A 16461-nucleotide genomic window follows, 5' to 3' on the forward strand; every position below is an offset into this window, starting at 1 on the left:
CCTTAATTGAGTAAACTAAGTTAACTATTTTAGTTTACAATGTTAAATTTGAAGAACTGATTTTAATCTTGATACTTGATTATTTTTTCCCGTCATGACCTTGAATGGAACTGATTGTGCATTGTGTTAGTTCTAACGTGTAACGAAATTAATTATTATTTGTATTTTTTTTTTTTTACAATGTTAAATTTGAATAACTGATTTTGATCTTGATGCCTACTTCAAAATTAGACAGTACACAAGGTTTCAGGTAAACTGGATAGGGAACTTCAAGCAATAGAGCATGGTTTTTAGGTTTTTTTTTTTGACAAACTCTTTTAAAACTCTTACCAAGTGACAAACTCTCTTCAAACTCTTACATTGTTAAACGGGTGTTTACTCGCACCGAGGGTGTTATTTTACTTGTGGTCAGCGGATTTTTAGGGGCGGGGCTTAGGTAGCAGCCTTTAAGAGGACCCGGAAGTGGACGTGTGGACGTGCGAGGCGTGCACGTCTCAAGAACGAGCACCGAGGACGAATAGTGAGCGTCGATTTCAATTTGTTGATTTGCGTGTCCGTTAACCGAATGAACCAATCACGTCGTTGGATTTGTGGATAAAGTACTCTGTCGTTCGGGTGATTCAACCAATCGCAAGGCGTGGTTTTAGAGGTGGGCGTGTCTCCGATTAGCCTCATAGCTAATACTACAGGAAAATCTATCCAGGGAATGTCTACAAAACGAAACCAAATTGATTGATCAAAACAAGGATAGGACAACATTTTGCCGCAGGAGGTAATATTTCAAAACGGAGTTTAATTTGTGTCCTTCGCGAAGGCTGTATTCTCGTGTAAATGATATTTGTGTGCTGGCTGTCTTCGCGTTGTTTTGTTTTTTTTTCTAAATGGAGATATGGAAGTAGCTACCTAGCTTTGAGCTAACCAGCGTTAGCTAACCCATACATGAACGCCCAGACGCCAAGTCAAGTGTGGCTATATAACACTGTTGAGTTTGTAGAACATAGACAGACCGTATTGAAGTCTGTTCTACGTGTTATTCATTGGAAGCGCTTCGGCTACGTGTTTTTTTTGTTCGCCGTCTTCCTAGATAGCATGCTAACGCGTAATGTTATTCGTGCAGAGCCATAGTCGCCCTTTAGCAGCGGCAGTCCTGAAATATCTGGGCTTTTTTTAAAAAATACAGCAGCGTCGTTCTACAAGACAGACAGACAGAGATATTATTAAAATACCGGGGGCAAATACTGTTTATGAACAGGAGCGTATGGGTACTTAGCACGGAGGGCAGTGTACTGCAACATTACAACAAGTTGTAGGCCCAGATATTGTTAAAGGGGCCGTGTAGGCCCCTTTTGTTGTGGTTAGACAGCTGGGGGTCATGTGGCCTTTTAGGTGAACCACCGAATAAGATGAGTTCTGGTTCGGGAGTGGATCCTTGTGAAAAATTAATGACAATTTGTTTGATGACAATTATTATGGAAGACCTGCCTTTCGCAGTCACTGAGCAGGAGAGAGTATTGTGTTGATTGAGTCACAGAGTAAATTCAGCAGGTACCTGAATTTCTTGAAACTTGCAAATTAAGCATGTTTGAATAGAAACACAGAGAAGCTGCACGCAGTGCATGTTAAGTGATCCATTGAATTTATACCACGTTTATATTTTTTGCAGCCAAGGACAGTCATTGATAAAATGTGTCATCTTAAGTTCATCTTCAAACAGATACTTTCTTGTCACCTATTTGTTTTGGGGACTGGGAAATTTAGAAAACTTTTTTTATGCATTGCAATTGCCACTCCATGGATTCAGGATCTTTCAGGAGCTCAAAACTACATGCTCTGCTGCGAATATAGAGTTTAATTCTCACTGTGCACCTTTTTAAGGAAATTAGAGATATAGGTAATAATAATCTTTTAATCAAGCATATCCAGGATTGCCATACATGTAGAGCAAGTTGATATGTCAATATTAATAAGGATATTTCCCCAATGTTTGTGTATATCTAGTAATGTAAAGTTATCTGCATGCAGCTGTGTCACATGAAAAGAAATTATTTCAGCAAAAGTGCTTCATTTGAAATCACGTTAAGTGTTTACATCCAGAATGTGAGGGAAAATTCTGTTGACATCGATGCCAAACAGAGAACAACTAAGCAAGTGTTTAATAGCACATGTCCGAGTTGAGTTATTGAAAATACAGTTTGCTAAGTTGATCTTGGCCTGAATATTTTGTGTGCCATTATTACATTATTTACAAACCAAAATTAACCTTTTCACCCAGATCATTGGTCCTTCATAATTATATCGCTTCAAGACCAATTCAATTCCTTGTGTTTTTTAAAGCACATGTATATGGGGCCGCAACTATCAATCCATCTTTTCTTACATTTTTTTTTATTATACAGTGAATTATTTAGCCATGTCTTGTTTAGACCCTTTCACATGTTCTCAGAGCCCAATGTGACACTTTTCTTATTGCTTTTAATGTTGGACCAACAGTCAAGATATTAATTTTACTCTAATTTTCTCTCATTTGAATAATGGCTTATGAGGCTGAACATTTTTCAATAGACTACATGCTGGCAGGGGAGAGAGTGTCTTAAACATATTAAAACATTAAATCATAAGAATCACAAATTCATCCGATTAAAAGCATAAATATCGATTATTGGTGAAGCTGAAACGATTCATTCTATTTATTTCTTTTAGCAGATCGATTCAGTAGAATCTATAGGACTGACAATCGATTAATCGATTAATCGAATGAATCGTTACACCTCTACTATTTGCCTCTTGTATTGATATTAGGACTAGGGGTGGAAATGTCCTGTAAAACAAAGTTAAGAGTGAGATACGTCTTTATTTATTAGGTGTTTGCTTAAATGCAAATTTTAAACAAATGTCTATTTAAAATAAATAAATAAATCAGGGCCAAGCAGCAGTAAACCACAGCAATACATCAGTTTGTCTCTTGTTTATTTCTCCTAAAATATTTTGTGCTAACTTTATTATATTGGTGCAGCATAACAATAATTCATAACACAAAGACATTAGTAAAAGTTACATGCAGGTTGGAGCAATGGATGCATTTATACTTCTTTAACATATGACTCGATTATTTCTATAGTAAGGGTGTGAATCTTTGGCTTTACTTCGATTAACGATACAGTAGTTGGCGATTAGATTCAAGGACATTTTTTTTTTTTGGAACGATTCGATTCAATTCTGTAAACCACGATTCGATTCAGTAACTTGTCACCAAAATTCTATATCCATGAAATAAACATGCAATAATGCTAGTGAGACTATCTGTATTCTTCTGAAAGGTGAAAAAATAAACTAACCACAGAATTTCTTATTTAACATATTTATTCTATAAAAAAAAGTAGTCCTGCATAATATTTTATGCTGAATACAAAAATGTAATGCTCAGTTATTTTTTTAAACATTTAAAATAATAGACTCAATAGACTACATGCTGGCAGGGGAGAGAGTGTCTTAAACGTATTAAAACGTTAATCATAAGAATCACGATTCATACGATTAAATGCATTTATATCGATTATTGGTGAAGCCAAAACGATTCATTCTATTTATTTATTTTAGCAGATCGATTTAGTAGAATCAATTGGACTGACAATAGATTGATCGAATGAATCGTTACACCTCTAGTCTATAGCAATCAGATAGCAATTCAGTAACTGTTAAGCACAGCCAGCTTTGGCGCTGGATGTGGTCAGGTGTACTTTTTCTTTATTTTGTTCATTTAATGTTTGTCACCCTCGTTAACTGTTAGATATCGATCCATGTTTTGTCCTCATGTTGGAAACATTTGGGTTATTTCAATTTGGGGAGGCACTCTGCTCCTGGCAGTTTCAAAGATGCTCGGATACACTGAATATGCCCTGTTTGCCTTTGCTCTCCCCTCCCAGGTTTACCTGCAACCCTCAAAAGACCCTGATGGCTACCGATATGCCCATGGACACGGTGCCGGCTCCTTACCCTGTCCCGGCCTCACCTCCAGACCTCGACCTCGCCCCACCCTCCCCATCGGCTCTCGGCTCAGATATAGCCCAAGACCAGATTCCCACCCAGCTGCCAGCATTAGCAGAAATCCCAAAAACAGCAGAGACCTCAGAACATCATGATGATGATGATGATGATGATGATGCTGCTGCTGCAGATCTCACCCTAGCTCTGCCTACGGACCCAGACTTGGCCCCGGTCATTGCTCCAGGTTCTGGGCTGCTGGCAGCCCCTCTGCTGCCAGTCAGCGCTAAGAACCCCAGCTGCAAGATCATGACCTTCAGGCCCACCGTGGAGGAGTTCAAAGACTTCGCCAAGTACATCGTCTACATGGAGAGTCAAGGAGCTCACCGTGCTGGCCTGGCAAAGGTGTGGACAACACGCATGTACTCTCTCACATACGCTGATATCGTGTTTTAGTCCTTTACAATCCCAGTTACATCAAGGTCTAGGCATTTTCTGTTCTGTACTGGATGGACTATTCGGGTGTCAACATTAAGCGGGATAGGCATTTTTTTTTAAGCAATTTGAATGTCAGCATACCGAATGTAACCATAAATACTAACAATCTGTCTCTTTCACCAGGTGATTCCCCCGAAAGGCTGGAAGCCACGGAGGTCCTACGACACCATCGAGGACATGGTGATTCCAGCTCCAATCATGCAGGTGGTGACCGGACAGTCGGGTCTGTTCACCCAGTACAACATCCAGAAAAAGTCTATGACTGTGAGCGAGTACCGCAAGCTGGCCAACAGCAAGAAGTAAGTTAGTCCACTGTCTCATTTATAAATGCGGTTGCTCCTTTATATTTGTAGACCTAATCAAACGTGTTTAGAAGGGAATGAGGCCGATTCGATGTGAAGCAGTATTTTGTGAGATTTATGTACTCGCACGTAGTCCAGTTTAATCAATCAAATATAGGCATAATGCTTATGGAACATTGGTTATCAATAAGGCTGCAGACATAAGTAATAACCTCCTACCAGCCATCTAAACAAAAGCAGATTGATTAAATCTACATCCCTAACAATGATTGATCTGTGATTAGCATACAACTTCTCAAGCAAGAACACAATTGTTTTCCTGCTTCAGTTGTTACCGAGGTGTGTCGACACTTACTACTACATACTATTTTACAAAGTGGCAGCTTTGATGAGTTGAGTAATTCACCTTTTGAAGATGATTATTGACTTAAAGAAGATTTGTGTAAATGCAAATAAGCTATCTATTTCTGTTGAGCAGTGTAAATAAATCTTAATCTGGTTATTCACTGTTAGAAACCAGCAAAACATGAAAGGGACTAAGTATACTGTTGCTCATAAAGTTGGAATATTTTGTTTTCAGACACAATCCTTGTTTATTCCTGTTTAAATGCATCAGTAATCACTTTTGAAAAGGTGCAATGATTATATTATGTGTCACAATTAACCATAAATTAATAAAAAATGTTGGTGCTATAAAAGACGAGACATTTGCAAATTACTCCAACTTTATGGGCGACCCTATATTTCCAATAGCAATGTATAAAGCCTAGCTGCTGTAGGTGTTGTGTGTCATTTCTTCCCTCTAGTGGCAATAACATTGAGATGAATCAATGAAATAAATAAAGTGCAGCAGAAACGAAGGATGTTTGTTCACGAGAGGTTTTAGTTTCGCGGCCCTCTCCCTAATACTCACAACTCACAATATGACTCCTGTGCCATTTCCAGGTACTGCACACCCCGGCACAAAGACTTTGACGACCTGGAAAGGAAGTACTGGAAGAACCTGACGTTTGTGTCGCCCATTTATGGAGCTGATGTTAGCGGCTCCATCTATGATGAGGTGAGTGAGTGAGTGAGTGAGGCAGGGAGTGCTAGATATTTTTTTTAATTAATCATGACTACCATTCAGTTAATTGGTAAACTTAAGGGAGCCAGCAGGTACATTTTTCTTTTTTTGACAACAGCACCATCAGGTGGTCATTGATAGACTCCGAGACTTCCAGACTGCTCCGTACACGTTTTATCATAATAATGGCTCTTGTTTCCATTCAGGATATACAAGAGTGGAACATTGGCCATCTCAACACGCTGCTGGATATGGTGGAGCAGGAGTGTGGCATCGTGATCGAGGGTGTCAACACTCCGTACATGTACTTCGGCATGTGGAAGACGACGTTTGCCTGGCACACCGAAGACATGGACCTCTACAGCATCAACTACCTGCACTTTGGACAGTCAAAGTCATGGTCAGTGGACTTTTTTATTTTTAGTTATTATATTACTTTGAATGTATACCAACAATAGAGGTTATATTTTAGTTGTCAGCAATTATAATCAGTGGAGACTTCATCAGAGCCAAAGCCACTTTTAGGCAATGATGATGAGGCTTTTAGGCTTATTTCTGATCACTGAGTGAATTGAATATGATTGGCCAATCCAACAATGATTACCAATTGGTTCTTTTTCAAAAACTATTGCACAAGGGACCTGTGATTTTGTAAAACATGATTTCATCTCATGTTGTAAAGTAATGTTGAAGTATACAAAAAAAAGAACGAACAAAAAAATAGTAATTCCTCCATATTAGGTGTGGGACACATTATCCATATGGCAATATATTGTGCCTCTTCCTCTTGCTGTTACGGATACACTGGTGCCAAATATCAATATGTTTTTTATTTAAACATACAGGTGATTTAAACATCCATGTTGGGATGGCTATCGTTTACCCGGAAGATGAGTGTCTGTTCCTAGTCCAGAACTTTGTCTCGATTCGTGGTCTCATAAACGACAGTGCAGAGCAACAACCGTGTGCACGTGTGTAGTAGTCTCGCCTTGTTCACTGCCAAGGAGCTGCATATGTGGGGGAGCACAGTCCTGTATGGCTACCCGTAAGGTTAACATCAACGGAGGTTGCATTGAAATAAGTTACAATGCTTTCAAGCTCTATTCAGTGAAAAAATAGTACTAGAATTATGACACCATCATGATGTGTTAAACTATTATTAAGGATAATTTATCGTGCAACATTGGGATGCACAAAGAAAAGCGGTTGTAGCTACACAAGGGTCAACTCACTTTGGGTGGCGTGTCGGTCGGGCAGGTCGACCACAGACAGTGATTGTCTCAATCAAGGTGTGCTGTACCTAATTCAATTCCTAATATGGTAATAAACATGGGGGGAAAAAAACAAATTAAGATGGAAATATAGCCAAATTCATGGGCACTACCGCTGGCAGCATATACATATGAGATATTTGATTGGTTGGTACAAACTTCAGCTTTGATGAATTGTGAAATTTGACTTTTCATTGTAACTTCTCTTGTGAATGCACAGGGAGTTTACTGAAAGCATGTGTAGCAGCTGTTGTAGCAGACATAGCTGTAAGCTATTTTTCTCGCTCCCTTTCTATTCTCTGCATCATTATTGTTTTCATTATTTCCTTTCTGCCAGTCACCTCTGGAGGTCCTGGGTACCTGTGTAAAAATAATTTCTTTCTTTCCTTTTCTGTCACTTGAGTTTTCTCTTGTGTGTGTGTGTGTGTGTGTCTGTGTGTGTCTGTGTCAGTCAGTCCCCCCTCTCTATGATGCGATTTTGTTAAATCATCTGTCTGGCACATTTTCACACCTCACATTGAGAGCGGGGAGGTGATTGTGTAATCTGTTAGTGGACACTGGAAGCACACAACACACAGAAGAAGTGGTATAGTGCCCAGGATGTGAAGCAAAATACGATACAGCTGGAAAACTATTTATTTTTTAATTAAGTAATCTTTCTCAACGGGTTGTCTATGCTTCAGGTAAGATGATCCTTTATTTGTCCCACAGCGGGGACAGGGTTACAGCAGTAAAGGCAATGGTTCAACAAGAGTAGCACCAGTTAAAAAAGCAACATAAGCCAATAATGAATAAAGAACGGTTGGTTATTGCACATGGGAAATATTGATTGTGACGTGAACAGTTAAATTGATATTACAGAGCAATTTAACAGTGTTGATGTGTTTATTTCTGTGCTTTTTTCTCCACCTGACTACCTTTTAACTCTCCTGCTTGGTTTTATTCTCTCTGCCACTGTCTCAGTGCTCACCAAGCCATCCCATCCTCATTTTTCTTAAAGTGAATCATTTTCATTTGTACACTTGTGTGTGGTGGGGTAATTACAGGCTGTAAAACAGAGCATACGCACGCACACGCATCTTCTTCCTGTCCTCTCATAGTGCAGCCGTTTGTGAAATTAAGTCCATTCCCCCTGAAACTCTGCCTCCATCAAAGTCGGACCCCACCATTAAGACTACTACTGCCACAGGCATGCGCACGCACGCATACAGACACGCATACACACTGGCGGTTCTGTAAAAGATCTCAGACTGAGCAGCCTGTCACTTTCTCTCTGTTTTTATCCCTCCATCATTCTTTTTCCTCTTCATTTTCACTGCTAAAAACCCTCTCAATCACCCTCCCAACACACACCAGCACATATGCAAAAAAGAGATTAGTCCCAGAACATGTCAAGAGGAGACGGTAGGGAAATGCTGACGAAAGATAATTGAAAGGGATATTTTGAAATGTAGCTTAGGTTCATTCCATCAGTTCTCATTCTCCTCTTCTAGTCCGACGGGTTTTGAACCTAGAGGAGAGCTGCAGAGTTGTAACTAAAGTTTTGATGTTTTGATGGGGTGCTCTGGGCTTTGATTTAGTGCTTGGGAGTAAATGGAGGAACCTTCAGAGATCCCATAGATGTTACTTTTGTTCAGTTTGAAGTATGCAGGAATCTCTTGAAACCAGGAGCATTCCTCAAAAATGTATCTTCCTGTTGCCCTCAAAGCCACCATCACTGGTAGCTGCATGTAAATAATATCTAATATCAATACAATGTTTGTAATTTATTTAACTTACTAACAAACTGCAGCAATTTATGGTGTGACAGACCGACAGCATTGAATGTATCTGCCCTGGAATGCTGTGTGAACAGTCCCAGGGTGGAATAACGGGAAGTTTTAATCGCTGGTATTATTTGGTCACAGTTTGATTGATGAACTGCTAGTTTGTTTTATTTCCCTTCTGCTACAAGTAGAGGATCACAGTATGCCGTCCAGCCTGTAAAGCATTACACCAACCACTTTTTTTTAAATAATTTGTCACCTGGCAGATTTGTGCACTCGACATAAATTGTGCTTCAGGTATTTCTGAAGACAATGACAGATGGGAATTGCATGTCCTAATAATCAATGTTAAACAAAAGAAAAACTTGCTTGTCACCATTTTAGTGCAGCAATAATTTAAGTTTTTTTTTAAACGCACAGACTGCCCTGCCATAGATTAATGATACTCTACCATAGAGATGGGTGGAAAACATTCAAGCCCTCATTTGCTTCGTGTTGTTTATTTGTGCGATTCTCTCTCTCTCTGCTGCCAGAGTGACAGACGTGTTGTTCCCATGGCAACCGTGGCCTTAGAAGGGAGGGAGGGGGCAGGAGGAGACACGCTGATCGGCTGATTTGTTTGTCGTTTGATACTGGGATGGAAGTGATCATCGGAGGGATGTTCTCTGCTCTGAAATATATACACATTTACTGTCTTACTGAGGTTGAGATGAGAAAAAGCTAGAAACAGGCTCCGGGTACACTTGTTATTAATGTCCCGCTTCTTCCAGTTTTACACTAGCCGGTAATGTCAAGTTCAAGTGAGTACTCATAAGACGTAATGTTTTTTTTCCAACCCGAGTCAGTAAATGTGATAACAGGTGTGAAATATTCTTTCTACTCAGTATAATAATAGTTACTGGCAACTTAATACATGTTTATGTGGTACACACTTTTCCATTAATTAACATGAATGAACACATGTACTTTTAAATGTAAATTAGCTGCTAGGGGGCATTAATAGTCATTAGAATAGAGCTTGTTTTATCGTAAACAGCAGAGGATGCTGCACCTCTTTGACGCTCTAACTTTTGGTCTACAGATGGCAGTGTGGCACTGTGTCTCGGCACTTCTGACTGGATTTGACTTTCTTTGTGTTAATTATATGTCTCTCTCTCCCTCTGTGCCTTATTATAACCCCCCCCCCCCCATAAGTTGTTGCTTCTCATCACTCTCCATCTTCCTTATTTCTTTTCTTTTCTCCTTTTCTTTCTCCCTTTAGTTTCAAACAGCCATGTGGGTTGTTGAGGCTTGAGTAAGGAGGGAGAAATGTAGGATTTTTTTTTTTTTACCACCCATTTCATTGCCTGATCTCTGGAGGATGAAGCAACCCAGAGGAAATAATTGCAGAGATAAAGAATGTTGTAATAACTTCACAAATTAAAACAGATCAGATTTAAGCTTTGCTGGCTTCCTCCCACTCTTTTTTTCTTTTCTTCTAAATGTAGCGTCTACTTGTTTGATATAATGTCAGATACTTTCCATGTATTAACAGTACAACAAGTTTGATCTCTTAGTAATGTTAGTACAAATGACGGTAGATCAAAACAATTTAACGGATAAGTAACATGTTCGCAACCTTAAAACTACCATCTCCCATATACTGATAGGAATAATGATTGGTTTTCACGATGTATTCATGTGTTAAAGAGAAGGGGAGGGAGGGGCGATGAGTTGTACGTCACGGATGATTTAATTTTCTTTTAAAATGGTTAGTGCTGAGAGTGCAGTGAAATAACCCAGGCCTCCCAAAACAGTCATTTCTTCTAGTCCTGCCCTTCACCGACCATTTAATCACCGCTCTCCCCTTCTTTTTCCCTTCAAATTATAATCAAGTATTTAGTGATTGATACTATTGTGTGAGTTATGCTCAGTTACATTTCTTGTCTCCCACTATTAGTGCAAATTTGATCACTGGAGTGATTTTACAGTGCATGTTATTTTCTCCCCCAATCCGTATGTGTACCATTTGTGCAGATGGTAGCCGTAGCAAGATAACAAGACATGACCACATGTCTTTGGACTGTGTCTGTGCTGTGAAACTTAATTTTTTTCCTGTTAATCTCCCTTAGCCTTGCCATTTTCCTCTCTGTGACTCAACATAATCATAATCAGAAACCTTCACATTATTTTGCTCAAGGTGCACCATGAGTTTGAGCACACATTTATGAGAAGAAGACAATCCCAAGAAGGCAGCCCGTTCACAATCTGATGGGAGCAAGTGGAAGATTTAGAAAATGGAACTAATCAAGTTGGAGAAAATGTTGTGGTACAGCTTTTTTGACGTCTCTGCAGATCAAAATCATCTGCTAATAAGACGGCCTTTCGGCAAGAATATGCCAACCTTTCACTAAACTGACCCCCCCCCCCCCCCCCCCCCTCTGTCTGCAGGTATGCGATCCCACCCGAACATGGCAAGCGGCTGGAGAGGCTGGCACAAGGTGAGGCCCCATTTCTTTTTGTACTTCTCACGCCAGTAACCAGTATGTAACATCTCATCCAAGACAAAAAAACACAACCATGTGGCAAAGAGATGTTGACACTTGTAAACGAACGTGTGAGGAAGTGTAGCATGTGTTGACTTTGAGATTGAGAGATTCATTGTTCCCTATTGCACATATGGCTATAACAACATCGGTGTAGATTCTCCTTATGTGTGTGATGCAACCCGGTTTTGTGTGAGCGCTTCAGACTGTTCACGGTGAAATCATGCTTAACACACAACAACCATCTTTCAGCAGGGATTCTTCACCGGCTGAAATAGCGGTCGGCATTGTGAACAGTGTGGTACACGCTATGGGTCACACACACACATTTAATGTCCCACTACGCCGCATACAAAACCATTTATTTCTGTGGTAAAATAGCGCCTGAGAAGGAAGAGCAGCGTGAAACGCTTAGTGGGTGAAATCACATATACTAACAAGATCAGGAGGGCTGTAGACGCTGAGTTTGGAGGAGAAGCTGAACCAAATACAGCAGCATCAACCGTGTGTTCCGACGGATGAGTTGGAGGAAACCTATAAAGATTGTTGTGGGGAAGTTTCCTTTCAATAATATATTAAGCATGGATTCAGGGAGAGCTTCGGTGCTTCTGGGTTTTTATGGCAATAAACAAGGTTTTCATTTTGCAAATGCAGATCTCCCACCTTTTGTCAGGCTGGGAAGAGAGAGATAGATGGAGGAAAATATAGCTGCCTGCTGCTATGTTGTCTTCAGAAATGTCACTCACAACCAGTTTTAATGAGTTTGTCAGACACATTTTACTGAATGTTAGAGTTGGTTCTGACATGAGGGCCTCAAGTTCTCAAAACAGACTCAAAAATAGTGCCTGAAGAGGAAAAAAGTCTTTAACCTCTCTGCCTAGTGTTTCTTCAACAACCAACCCCCCCATAAGATTTCTCCTTTTACTCATGTTCTCTCCACACTATTCTCTGTTTTGATCAACGAGGACTAACTTTGTGTATTGTGAGTTGCTCAGAGTGAGAGTATATGATGTGGGGATGATAAAGGAGAGTCTAAACTACATTAAATAGACACACGGTGAAGAGCTGAGAACAAATCAATAATCACCAATGCCTTTTGCTGTCATTCATTTGTGCTGAAATGTTTACGTAAAACATAAACTTACTTCTGACAGACAAGCAATCTCTTCAAATGCAAATCTGTCCAGATAATATTAAACGCATTATGTATATGCTGGTAGGATGGTCTAAGGGTACACTCACACATCTGTACCGTGCCCAAGCACGTTTTACCCCCAAAGTCCAGTTTGTTTTGCCCTAAGATTTAGCTAAGTGCATGCACATGTGGCTACACTTCCACTCGTCCAAGACTGTGTCTTTAACTATTTAAATATATGACTTAATCACAGGTGTAACTCGTAGTAAACAACGGCATGCAGTTGCTTTGTTACCTACACCTGTGTTGTGCTAAATCATGATAATCAACAGTGAGAGAGCCACAATTCCTTTGACCCTAGCCATCTAATCATTGTCTGATACACACTCCGGGGAAATACCTGGTGAAAATTGGTGAAATGGTAAAAATTCTGAAATATAAAAAAAAACACTGCTTTGGATAAATTGACCAATTTCAGAGCGGACATTAATAACAGTAATAATGGATGAATCCGGACCTCCGATAATCCGGACCAGTAACGTGAGTCAGAAAATATTTCCTCAGTAGCTGAAAATGCAAATAGATTTGGGATGAAATTAGTTTAATGTTAATAAAAAACATGATATGAAACGTATTTATTTATTATTAATAGGGATTTTTTTCTATATTAATATTAATACACACCCTGTAGACATTTCTCATCACTCTTCATGTGGGCATTGAGCTCAGTCACAGTAGTCCGATGGCAGTCTCTCCTCTCATCTAAGCAGCTGGCAGTGGGAGGAAAGCAATGCCAATGTTATTTAACAAGCACCTACTGACCTATCAAAGCCATCGTCAGCACAGGTAGCCAACTGTTTACGAGGTCCTAAAAAGGCAGTTATAAGCATCGTAGGAATGCCTAATGGGCCAAGGACAATGGTCTTGTTACTTGGAAACTCCTCTCCAAACATTAGACAGATACAATGCTCTTATTGCTCCTCATCTCTGCTTTATTTCAGTCATGGCTACAGACTATTTTTGGTGGGGGGGGGGGGGGGGGGGCAGGAACTTAATTTTCAAACTCAAAAGGACAGAACGAGTCCTTTTAAGTTAATATTACCCCGTGGAGAGCTCAGAGAGCCAGCTGCATTTTAATGGGGATTAATACCCGTTCTCTCTCGGCACATTATTCACCTTTTATCAGCTCCAACAAGCAGGCAGGCGATGAGAGAATAGAGGCCCTCCTCTCTCCCTCTCTTGCTTTGTAGGGTGTAACAGAGGCTGAAACAATGCAGTGAAAATGAATGATGAAATGGGTGCCGATTATACTGTCAGTCACATTAAAGTTTTAACTGGGTGGAGGCTTGGATGGACCCCCCCCCCCCTTTGAGGCACTGGTGGGTTCAGACAGTACAGAGTGGGAGAAAGATGGAGGAGAAATTCTTTCTTTTGATTAGGCTGAGTCTGAGTCTCTGTCTCCGAGAGCAAAAGTGAGCCTTTGTTTTGAGAGAGTGAGTTGGGTACTTTTGAAAACCCCAAAATGTCGAAGGGGTATGATATGATCTCAAAAGCAGTCTGCATTTTTTAATAAGGATGGTTACAATCTGCGGCTTGTACCGATCTGATGCAAGTATTTCATTAATAAACTGCATTCCTCACTTTGTGGACTTTATTTTCAAAAGTGTGTCTAAAAAAATGAACTACAATACTATAAATGACATCATACACATGGATGTATGAGACTGATCGGCCAATAAGGACCTTTTTTGACCATCAGCCAATCGAATGTGTGATTTGTTTATTTATTTGTAGTAGCTCTAATCACACATTTGCACAACATATTGTATCACAATTTGAATGGTTTTTTTTTTTATATAAAGGTGCAGCTATTCAGGATGGACCTTGGGAGCATAAACGTCAGACAATAAGCATAGCAGTTGAAAACCACATATTGTTTGGGGATTAATGTTGAAAACAGTAAATTAATGAGACCATTGTTAAGACAATTGGCAGCCTCTGTCTTTTCCAATCTTGTTAGTGCTGCTGCTTCTCAAAATGAAAATGCAATCTATACAAACAATTGTTTACCAATGCAAAATAGGTCTTTAGGCAGATATTTTTTACCTTTCAGTTGTGTTAAATGGGATTTTTTGGAAGTGATTTTCTACCATAGTCTTATTTGTCTATGGTACAAATAAGACCCTCCCGAAAGCTAACCTGCAGTCACACAAAAAATGCATTGACACGCACTGCTGTAATGTGATTGTTCCACACTTGGAGTAATAAATTAATTCATGCCCATGTCAACAGGAAAGTGGTTTTCCTTTTCCAGGGTTTAGGGATTAATCATAATGTGGTAAACACACAGCTAAATTTTCTAGTGCAGAAAACTGTTTAGTTGGCAATGTTTATCTGTCTTTCTTTAAATATTTACCTGCCAACTCTCTTCCTCTTGCCAAAAAAACTCTCTCAAAGCAGGATCCTTTCACTAAGGTGTTTTTCAAATACGAGGCTTTAAATGTTATTATCAAACATAGTTTTGTTTTAATTTCCTGCATAAAGTGACAGTCATCTATTTTTTTGTTATTTTTACTTTAATTGTAAGTGAATTTCTACACAAAACAACACACATACACCACCACCACAATACAAGTATTTGTTTTTTGCATTGTTGTGCATACATGTATTAAATGTACGTGTGATGTAGAGGCTGACAGTCTGAAGGTCAGTGTCTAATTTGGGTAGTATCACAGTGATTGGTTTTCCCGTCATGCATTTAATAATGGTGGACAATCCTCGCTTGAATGCTACACACATTTTAAGCAGATTATTGGTGCTTCGTAGCCAAAAGAGTGGAATTTTCTAGCAATCTATCTGAACAAATATGTTCAAAGTTTGGCGAGGAGTGACGATGCCGGCACTATGCAATAGCTTGAACACTTACCACAAGGATGGGGCATCATTTGGGACTGGAAAATGATTATGATAATTGCAGGCTTTCAGGACCAACTACTGCATTGTGTCAGCTCTTAAACGATGACCTTGAAATAACTGAACACCCCCCCATTTGTCTGCTGAACACTAGCTGCATTCTGTTACTAGGCAATAACACACCACGAAAAAGTCTTGCATTTTAAAACCAGGAATACGGAATATGATAGAAAAAGAACGGTATACTGCACATATGGCTGCGTAATGTTTGTTGTCGTAAAGCCTCTGGTATTTGTATAGTTTTTTCAGGGTTTTTGTTGTCAGGATTGTCCGCGAGTTATCTTAAATATCCTGTGTACGCTGTCACCTACTGCAGGCTTCTTCCCCGGCAGCTCCCAAGGCTGCGATGCCTTCCTTCGCCACAAGATGACGCTCATATCGCCTTCCATCCTGAAGAAATACGGCATTCCCTTTGACAGAGTGAGTGTTGTCTGGTCCACGTTGCATGACATGAACGGACATATCTAAGAATGAAATGAGATGAATAAGGTTAACTTTTGTCCGAGTAGAGGGAACAATCTGCATTATTGTTAGAAGCTTCTGTATCTTTTCTTCTGCCAAATAACGATTCTTATTATTCAACGTTGTCCCCGCTCTCTCTACTGCTAACTTAAGGAAACATTCAAATGAAGAAAGCTATTATTTTTTTTTTCTTAATAAAATCAGTTCACATGCTGCAGATATTACATTTACACATAAATGTAAAACAAAATGTTGGTCATTTTTGCTTTTTATTTGACAAAGAAAGGGGTAGAAATGGGGAGGGGCGATGCAACAATGGTCCCAAGGCCGGTATCGAAATAACAAGCACATGAACTTGAATAAAAGATTGACATTTAAATGATGAATGACCTTGAAATATATAATATTTGAAAGAGAAAATGAAGTAATCTCTGATAACATTTGAATGACAAATGACAATGCAGAAGGGGTTAGCTTTAACA

General features: G+C 39.6%; 1 protein-coding gene across 2 annotated transcripts in view; it reads left to right on the forward strand.

Annotated features, from left to right (window-relative positions):
* Nucleotides 1–657: 657 nt before the first annotated feature.
* Nucleotides 658–16461, forward strand: part of kdm4b (lysine (K)-specific demethylase 4B) — a 39393-nt gene continuing 23589 nt past the window's right edge. For both annotated transcript variants that reach the window (XM_084011387.1, XM_084011388.1), the window contains exons 1-7: nucleotides 658–772; nucleotides 3924–4386; nucleotides 4603–4778; nucleotides 5727–5841; nucleotides 6054–6247; nucleotides 11315–11364; nucleotides 15834–15937. In XM_084011387.1, the coding sequence (XP_083867513.1) occupies nucleotides 3952–4386; nucleotides 4603–4778; nucleotides 5727–5841; nucleotides 6054–6247; nucleotides 11315–11364; nucleotides 15834–15937 (1074 nt within the window). In that variant the 5' untranslated portion in view covers nucleotides 658–772; nucleotides 3924–3951. The remainder of the gene's footprint in view (nucleotides 773–3923; nucleotides 4387–4602; nucleotides 4779–5726; nucleotides 5842–6053; nucleotides 6248–11314; nucleotides 11365–15833; nucleotides 15938–16461) is intronic.

Source organism: Eutrigla gurnardus (assembly GCF_963514095.1).
Source record: "Eutrigla gurnardus genome assembly, chromosome: 6".
Lineage (NCBI taxonomy): Eukaryota > Metazoa > Chordata > Actinopteri > Perciformes > Triglidae > Eutrigla > Eutrigla gurnardus.